The 10046-nt window shown below is 35.7% G+C and overlaps 1 protein-coding gene across 2 annotated transcripts; it reads left to right on the forward strand.

The window, feature by feature from the left end:
• LOC140984704 (plant UBX domain-containing protein 8-like) lies at positions 1 to 6572 on the forward strand. 2 transcript variants are annotated; one of them, XM_073452259.1, is made up of 11 exons: positions 1 to 200; positions 2074 to 2135; positions 2241 to 2805; positions 2894 to 2977; positions 3065 to 3183; positions 3787 to 4006; positions 4092 to 4304; positions 4382 to 4513; positions 5012 to 5155; positions 5436 to 5492; positions 6236 to 6572. In XM_073452259.1, the coding sequence occupies exons 1-11, from the start codon at positions 117 to 119 to the stop codon at positions 6341 to 6343; spliced, it is 1788 nt and encodes a 595-aa protein (XP_073308360.1). In that variant the 5' UTR covers positions 1 to 116; the 3' UTR covers positions 6344 to 6572. The 2 variants fall into 2 exon arrangements, with proteins under 2 accessions (XP_073308360.1, XP_073308361.1); XM_073452260.1 differs by having other exon boundaries at positions 188 to 211.
• Positions 6573 to 10046: the final 3474 nt, after the last annotated feature.

Below are 10046 nucleotides of genomic sequence, written 5' to 3' on the forward strand. Positions count from 1 at the left end.
CCTCTCCGTTTCCATCTGGTTCCTTGATTATTCTCCAAGCAATAGAAGCAGAAGGAGGATTCTTGGAGAAGCAGAAGGAGGATTCTTCTTTTCTTTATTCCTAAAAATTTGAAAAAATGGAGAGACCTGATCAGGAAGCAATCGACACTTTTATGAGCATCACCGGCGTTTTGGAGGCCACGGCAATTCAGAAACTCGAGGCACGTTTCTAGTGAGAATTATGTTATTGTTTGCTTTGCTCATGTTTTGATTTTTTTCCTGCTGTTGTTAGTCGATTGTTGTTTGATTCATTTGTTCTTTCTCGGATTTGTGAAAAATAGTTTTTGATTTATGATGCGAAGTTTTAATTTATTTTGTGGCACTGCGTAGTGTTTTGGCTGTTAGCAGCTAGGGTTCGTGTTTTATGGAATTGAAATAAATTATGGTTTTTATGTGTGGTTTAACTTCGGGTTTTCCTGTTCTTTTAAGATCCTAGTTACACTATATGGTTGGGATTGCAGTTTAACGGATGGTTCTCACTTGTGTTTCCTATTAACCAATTCAGATTTGTGTAAGCTCAAATTTTTAGTGATCTATGTTTCTCATATTTTTTAAAAAACGATTTTGATCATTATTACAGTATTGGATTGTCATAATAGTACTGATGGGTATGAAAATTTTTTGAATGAGTTGTAAGTTGTAGCTTATTGTGCTTGTTTTTTGAATTTTATAGTACCTGTGGCAGTGTGGAAATGCGTGTGTCAATAAGTGAATTACTTGTACACTTTTGCCACTGATTGGCATCATAGCACAGGATCAGTTATGATTTGTTTCTCAAGGAATCAATTGTTGAATTGCTATTTTAGCATTTACCGATCAATAACAATGTGCATTTAGGGGTGTGACAATCTGTATTCTGGGGTGTGGGTGCTCTAATCTTATGATTCAAGTTTCGCCTTTTGTCATTGGTAAGGGATGAAACGAGAAAAAAGCCAAAATCCTGTTCCACTCTGTTCCTCTATCTTAAAGTTCTCTTGTTTTTTTTTCTATTTTCTTAAATGTTCACGTGAAATGTGGAAAAAATGCTGAAAATGGGATTTGAAGGCAAATACCCTGCAATAACGCACATGCACTTATATGGATGTCTAAGTTGAGCTGCCATTCTTTTTTTCTTTTTTTTAAATACCTTACCTTTTGCACGTATGTGGAGATCTAAATTGAGTTGTTCTTGCTATTAATCATATTAATACCCATCTCTTCATTAATTTTTGTTACATAGTAATATGCTGTAGTGTCAATGCTACTTCACTTGTGTCAGAAATCATTTTATATTTAGAATATTTTTTGTGGGAAAGTGAGAAAAAAAAGTGAGTGCATGCTTGCAAGCGTATCTGTTCATCTTTACAGGAAAAGCCCACAAGGCATGCACCTTGGCCTGAGGTGAAGCAAGGCACTGTCTTTACGCCTAAAGTCATGTCAAGGCGCAACACTGTAATCTAAATATTAAAATGTGAATGCTCAACCTTCCTCTCTTTGAGTACACAGTCTCCTGATATTGCAGCTTGAGTCTTGGCTCCAAAGCATGTGTAACATATGCTTATAATGACTATTTTTTATCACGTGATGTCTATGAGACATTTCTTGTGAACCCATAGAAAAGGTGATTGCTTTCAGATAGTAGTTAATGTTAACCACGGCCCACCACAATTTTTTTCTTTTTAAATGGAAATGGAAATTATTGTAAATCGTCTCAGATTCTCTATGATTACATGTTGTTTAACTCTTTGTCGAAGCATCCACAATCTTAATGCTAGTTACAAATGCTATCTTTCAGGATGCTGTAGGTTGACAATAGATCTCTGGTGTTTTAGTTTGATTATCAAGAAGTAATTTGTGTTTGCTTGTAGTGCGACAATCATGTTTATCAGAAAGGAATGATTTTTCTTGTGCTTCTATTATGTGCATCTTATAATTTGTCATGGGCAAACATCAAACCATTTTGCTGATGGCCTCTCGTGGAACGTGTTCACGAACTAGTAATATTTTGTACTACTTGTGGTATTGATTGAATAGTTTTGTCATTTGTTGAGCCAGGAGCATCGTGGAAACCTTAATGAAGCTGTTAATGCACATTTCACTGAAGGGGATAGAAACATGTTAGTATTTTGACTTGTCTTCTCAAATCTCTCCCTCAGTTATTTTGCATATTTTTGTTTTTATACTTCACATTTTGTAAGTCATCTGTGTTTCTGTGCACTCAGAACTCAAGAGGTATCATTTACTTCTCCATCGGAGGATCTTATGGACATAGATGATCCAACACCTGTTGAAGTCCGCAGGCCATCTTCGTTGCTATTTCCTTCAGCAAGAGATTTGAATCCTTTCTCTCTCCTGGATCCTAACTATTCCAGAAATACTTTTGATAGTGATATTGGCATCGTGTCTCGGTCACCTTTTTTTGTCTCACATCCCAGAAATGTGAGAGAGATTCCAATTGAGGTGAAGGACGGAGATGGGGCATCGAGGGATCCTCACAATGATCCTACCATAGAAGAAGTCACTGATACTGAACATGATTTGGGCAGAGAGATGCATGACACCATTATAATAGACGATGAAGATGATGAGAAGGATGTGAATACACCATCTATCGGTGCTTCTAGGTATGGGAAACACATTAGTTCTGTGAATGCTGGACCAAGTGCTCCTACTGTCATGGATGTACCCGACTATAACAATGATATAGAAGAGGAAATGATACGAGCTGCGATTGAAGCTTCAAAGCAGGATGCTAAGCTATCAAATCAACGACACGGCGAGCATCTTGTATGTGATATTTTGACACTTTATGCACTTTTATCCTTTAACTTTGTGATGGTTTATTTTCCTGTATATCCTTTTCATATTGGTACAGGATCTTGTGGAATCTAACCCTCGACCTGGGCAATCACGCCAAGAAGATACTGAGCTTGAACATGCAGTTTCTGTGTCATTGCTGGTATGCTCTCTGTTTTTTTTTTTGGTGTCTGCACGCACAATTTGAAATGATGGCAATTACTCCTATTAAAATTATGTGATAATGTAGCCTGCAGAGCAAGAAAAGGCACTAAGGGAACTAGATGGGAATGCTGGAGCTTCAGAAGTAAGAGCTGAGAAACATTCTGGCATGGAGGAACCTGGAGAGGCAACATCCTCAAATGGAAGGTATGTTTTTCTGCCTTACGTCCTTGATTGACTCTTTTTCATAGGTTTGTTGTGTTGAAGGTAAATTGACCCTTCAACTAGTGAAAACGCATGTGCAAAAAAATAAACTATATGTGGCATTCTCGTGAGAAGTAGGATACAATGCGCCAGGGGCATGAAATATAATATTATAGACTGCTGACTGCTGTCATATGTGAACTCTATGATTTAAAAACTTTGGCCGACAGTGTTGTGGCTTAAGATATTAACTGAGAGAAAGAGGTGTATTAAGTTGTGATTACTATGTAAGAGAAAAATCAACTGTTAATGAAAATCAATGAAGCGCATGGGAGGTGGATAGAAGTTACACCAGAAATTATTGATGGTAATATCAGATGGACAACTTTTCATTTGAGCATTTTCTCTCTTTACCGTCAATTGAAATTCAAAGCTGCTTGTATCACGAGTCGTAATCTATTTTATCGGTTTTTGTATCATGTACTTGATCTGTAACAGTACACTTCATCTTCTCATTAGCAACGTAGAACTATATGTGTCCATGCTGTTAAAATGTACCCAATGCAAATTTTATGGACAGAAGTTGCATCAACATTTAATCTGTAGGAAATCCCAGTTGGAGGTTGGAGGCTCATCCATCCAAGTGGATGCTGAAGATGTAGAAAATCCACCGCTGGTTAGGCGAAGGAGGAGACGTGTATCTTCTGTTCCTGTTGAGACAAACAAAGATATTGAGAAAGCTGCGGCTAGCCCACCCTCAAGTCCTCGGGAGCACAATAATGTTAATCGTTCTCAGCGCAATGGAGATGACTTCGCTGCTGATGCGGTAAGTTCTATTTGTAGTTTTAACGCGCTTAAGGCTCGGTCATCTGGAAAATGATGATTGCTTTATATGTTTGATATTTTGGAAGTGGGGTGGTATCTCATCTGAAGAACATGATGAAGCGGTTATGCTTGAAGCTGCAATGTTTGGTGGCATTCCTGAAGGAACTGGATATCATTTCCCTTATGCTCCTCAGATCAGCCAGAATGGTTTTGATAGAGCCATGGGGCCTTACTCGATGAATGTACCTCGTCCTCCATCGCCTTCGCTTACTGCTCAGAGATTGTTACGAGAACAACAGGTTTGCATCATTAGCTTGTACTGATTTCTAGGTTCAAACCTTTTACTTTATTATAAGTTTGGATGTTTTTATTGTAGGATGATGAATATTTGGCTTCATTACAAGCTGACAGGGAGAAAGAGTTGAAGGCCAAGGAAGAAGCTGAAGCTGCTGTTGCCGAAGAGAAACGCAAGGAGGACAATTTGCGCAGTCAGCTGCTAGAGGAACAGGTATCTTGTTATGAAGATTATGGACTATGATGACAGTAGAAGCACTTGTCTGAACACCTATGCTGTGATTTCTTTTTGTGGAGTTGTCTTCATTATATCGATTCATAAAGGATAAAAATATGACATATTATTTCCTTAAAAGTTGTCCACGGCTCGGGTGGATATATTCGTATGGTCATCCTTGGTAGTGTGTCAATTTGATTGTGGATGAACGAAACTTCAAAAAACTTCATCTGTGATACAATTATGCTCTATTGGCTTAATAAGTTCGAATTATTATTTTTGGATGAAATTAGTAATTTTGAATTTGGTTCTAGGAATTTGAGAAACCATATACCTTGTTGCAGAAGGTGATCATCTATTGCTGTGGTTGTGAACTGACCTTTTGTTTGTTGTTTAAAAAAATCGAGCACAATTTTCAAGGATCTTTGAAGAAATACGTGTTGCATGCTTTTAAAAGAATCAAGTTACTAAATAGTTTATGTTTCCATTGACTAGGAAATTGAGAGACAATTAGCAGCAAAAGAAGCTTCCCTTCCTCAGGAACCAGCACCAGATGATGAAAATGCTGTCACGCTGCTTGTGCGAATGCCTGATGGAAGCAGAAGAGGTCGACGATTTCTCAAGTCGGACAAGCTACAGGTATATATTTGATGGACTGGGAATCATGTACGCTCTCCTGGGGGAGTACCCATTTTGAATATGAACATACTTATGATTTATTCTTGAATTCTAAAGTCAAGACATCCTAATTGTAATTTTAACGGCTCACAGGCGAGGGCATGTCATGTCCATATATAGAATACTTGTGTATGTTTCCTAGGATGAATATTGTGTATGTTTCCTAGAATGGGGATTATATTCAACGTGGCTTAATTTTAATCGTAATGAGCTGACTCGGATTTTCTCAACTCTTTTTCAGCATCTTTTTGACTTCATTGATGTTGGCAAAGGGGTCAAACTTGGCAGTTACAGATTGGTAATGCTTCCATCAATTCGTTTTGTTCTCCCTGATTTGTTTACTTTGAGTTAAATCAGGCTATTGTTGTTAGCGTAAAAAATACACACTATAACATTCAAACATGGCAAGATCATAACCCTATCTTATCTTATCGAGTTTACAAGTCTCTCTCTAGATTTGGAGTGTGAACTTCATCTGTCATCATGCAAGTCTCTTATTATGCTGTCACATATTTTTTGTTTACTATTGTATATGAGTATTACTAATGTAGTGCTTGCAATTGTTTTAAAAAAGTTATTGTGGACTTTTCCTTTACAAAGTTTTGCAAATTTATATAGGAAAGTCCATAATCTTTTTTTTAAAACATTTGCAAACACTACCTAACACATCCAACAAGATATTTGTAAAGTAAAAGTCTATAATCACTTTTTTTAAGCATTTACAAACACTACCTGACTCATCCAACAAGAGACCCCTCGAATACTTGGTCATATGTCAAATGCACATTGCCAAAAATAACATTCAACCGAAAGATGAAGGATATAAAAATGATGAATTTGATAGTTCACCTTCAGACTATGACCCATATAAATATCCACATTCATCTACTGTGTTTACAACTCTGTTTATATATGTATACTCTCGTGTGTGTGTGTGTGTGTGTGTGTGTGTGTGTGTGTGTGTGTACATAAGGTGTCGTCTCGATTACACTATATGATTAAGGTGCTGGTTCTGATCATTTGGGTATTATTTTGTTTCAGGTGAGACCGTATCCTCGACGTGCTTTTAGTGATGCGGAATGTACCTTAACTCTCAATGAGTTGGGTTTGACCAGCAAACAAGAAGCTTTGTACCTGGAGTTGATATAACATACACTTGTTTCATACAGTTTCTAAGAGTTTTCATCATAGACCTTCACAGGTTTGTTGCTTTTGGTAAATTATGATGCGTTACAATCGTCTATTAACTTTATATGCATTATTACCTTTGGTACTCCAAAGTCGATCGACATACTGAATTGTGCTCGGCATTTTCTAGTTGTGCTTGAATGTGTATTTGTCTATGCTTGGTCCGGTTAAGCATAAGGTTGTTTGTTGATTTGGGTTCAACCATTGGATTTTCCCAAGTAATTGACATCTATAGAAGAAGTCCAAAAGTCATGTCAGACGCCGGGCTAACTAGTCTGAGTCTCAGCCATATAAAATCGTTGCAAACTGAAATGCAGAGGACTAGTTTCGGCTTTGTCTCATAGATTAATGGCTTATGATCTATACTCGATGTTAGGATATCACTACACGAAAACATGTCAATTAGCTATGGCGAAAATCATCGCAAATTAATGATTGCATCGGTTTTAACAACGGAAAACAAAAACGTGAAGCAAAAAACCATCTCTAATGTCAGCGACGTTTTAATGCTCGAATGCTGTTGCAAAAGATAGATGGTATTTGTGCATGAAGATGTGGGTGAAATTTGTTTAACCGGTCACTAATGATAGCGATGGTTTAATCCGTTGCTATTGCAGTCAATGGTTTAAAGTGATTAAGATTGTTATAAAAAAAACCATAGCCAAATTTTGATTATTTTATATGAGTAGGTCTCTTGTGAGACGGTCTCATTAATCTTTATCTATGAGACGGGTTAATTCTATCGATATTCACAATAAAAAATAACACTCTTAGCATAAAAAGTAATAATTTTTCAAGGATGACTCAAATAAGAGATTCGATTTACGAAATTAATTCGTGAGATCGTCTCACAAGAATTGCTGTGAATATTATAAATATAAAAATTCACATATAATCATAACATTTATCACCTAAAAAACAATCAATCACCTGACATCGGTGGCAATGGTTTTTCATTAACTTGTCGATGTTGTCTGCCGACGGTGTTTTCTTTTACTTTTTTGTTTTTTGTCGCTAATAGGGTTGCAATAATTGATTTGCAATGGTTTTAGAGCTCTCGCCAATCGCTGTGTTTTCTTGTAGTTTGAAGTAATGAAAAACTCAAGACTGAATTTTTTAAGATCGCGAGGTATAATATTTGGCTGTATTTAAATCGTGTTTGACGGATAAATACTGCTATTGTACTCACAGGTAGTACGAAATATTTTGCCAAGAATTGAGGTTGAAGTGTTGATTAGTAGTTTCAACATGTAATAAAAAGATAACTCTGTTGATAGTTTTTTTGTGAATATCAAATCGCGGTATTTATAAAAAATTAATGTTGGAAAGATTTATTTAGATTAAATTATCCTATCAAGTTGCTCATGTGTTTATTTAATTATGTACAAATTTTATCTTATTGCCATATATTTGTACAAATTTAGACGTGCAAAATTCTATATGTTTATATCTTTTAAAATACAAAAGATTTAATCTTGATAAATCACAATCAATTCAAACTTACTCGATTATCTTACGAGTTGTATATAAGTAGTGGCATTTGAGGTCATAGGCACGTACCAAAAGTTATTTAACACCATCTATAGTGAGATTTGGAGTTCTTAGAAGAATATCAAACAACTAGAAGATATTCATGGAGGTGTTCAAGATGTTCTTCAAACTCAAATGAGTATGAAAATATCCATCCACCCCTAACTCAGAACATAATGAGCGGGAAATACGGTCCTTGGGTTCGCGTGCGCATATCCAACTCCGCCTACTCAGTTTTCGGCACCTCGAATCCCCTGATCAATATGCTCACCTGCATCATTCACACCTAGTGAGTCTAAAGACTCAACACACCTGTAACGTTATTGTAACGTCCCGAAAATTTGAAGGTACACGTGAACCACAAGTATGCAAGTTATCAAATTTCTTATGTATTTTGTTTAAATGGTTTTAGTTACAGGAATTAAATATGGTGAGCATGTTTACATAATTAAAATATACCTTTCTACATGAAAACATAAAACTGAGTTTTTAAAAAAAGTTATTCGAGACGCGATCGAGGAACGGAGACCGGAGACCATATGAGAGAAAATATTTTATTAAATGATTATTCTTAATGGTTTAATGTGTGGTGTATTTTAAATGGAATTTTCGAAAAATGAGATGTTTTGAGGTGTTTATATACGCCGAGTCGTATTTTTAAACGGTATTCGATTTTCGACGAAAACATGAACTTTCCGAGAACTCGGCTAATATTTTCACAACTTTTCCAAACAAAATATTTTAAATATTTATTAATGGACTTAATGAGCCTAGTATACTAGGTTAATGGGCATAAACTTGCACCTAGTATTTTAATTAAAATAAAAAGCCAAAACCCTCCTCAAACCCACCATAAACCCACGCCCCCTCACCCTAGAGTGCAAGGACTCTTTTTCAACAACACCACCACACACCACACGAAATTGGAGAGGTAAGCCACGCAAGTTTTTAAGAAAATTCTACAAGCTTCTTCCCCCGTCTCTCCGCCAACGTTCCTCGCATCGCAAGTTGTTTTTCGTGCGTGAAATACGCAAATGCACGCCTTAAATTTCTTTTAAACATGTAACGTACCGTATTTTGAACTACTTAAAATTTTCAAAAAAATAAAAAATTTCTTAAATAAATAATAATATTTCAAATTGCGATAAAAATAATTGCTCGTTTAAAATATTTGAAATAAAAACGATTACAAACAAAGTTTTGCCAAAAAGGTACTCGTTTAAACATCATGAAATAGTTTCATAAAATCACAGTAACTAAATTAACGAGCTTGAAAATTCTTGAAACATAGGCGGTCCTCGGGTTTAGCCTTCGAGCAGTCCGAGCCGACTCACTGGTTCCCACCTCTCGCCTCCTCAAACTCTTCATCACCTGCATCGATCAAGTCTGGTGAGTCTAAAGACTCAACATGTATAAATTGAGAATAACAAATAATATGTAATAAAATCACATGAATTTTAAAGTAGAGCGTACATACTTAAACTTGAATGTACTTACATAAACATAGACGTGCCATCATATCGTAAAACTTTTCATAAACTACTTGCATCATACATACGTGAACATACATTGTAGAACCCGTAATTTAGACTACGTATAAACCATGCATAATTCTAGTATTTAAATTAAAATGATTTTTATTGCATGAGTATTTAAATTCTCTTTTTTAAATTTATTTATTTTATTCCGTAGTTTAAATGTTATCTTTTCAGTTAATTAAGTGAGGCCGGACTGGAGTTGGAGTTTTGAGATAAAATTTAATATTAAGAAAACATTCCCAGAATTTATTTTAGCTAACTAGTAAGTTAATTTAAGTTAAAAGGAGGTTTAAGAAATTATTTAAGTAACTTGAGGTAAATAGGAAATAAGTTCATTTAGGTTCCATAATTAAGGGGTTAATTCACTAAATAAGATAGTTAAGGCTCTAAAGGTTTAAAATACACTAACTAAACAATATTTCTCCTCCATTTAATTGTTCAATTTTCGGCCACCCCTTAGATGATCAAACAATTCCTTGACATCTCACCACCTTTGACCCTTTCCTTGTTATTTATTAGTAGGATAATCCTTTCATTTTGATCACCATTTAATTAATAATCAACCTACATCTAGCCATGTTGAATCGGTCATTGGC

The sequence above is a fragment of the Primulina huaijiensis genome, chromosome 9 (assembly GCF_012295235.1).
Source record: "Primulina huaijiensis isolate GDHJ02 chromosome 9, ASM1229523v2, whole genome shotgun sequence".
In the NCBI taxonomy this organism is placed as follows: Eukaryota; Viridiplantae; Streptophyta; class Magnoliopsida; order Lamiales; family Gesneriaceae; genus Primulina; species Primulina huaijiensis.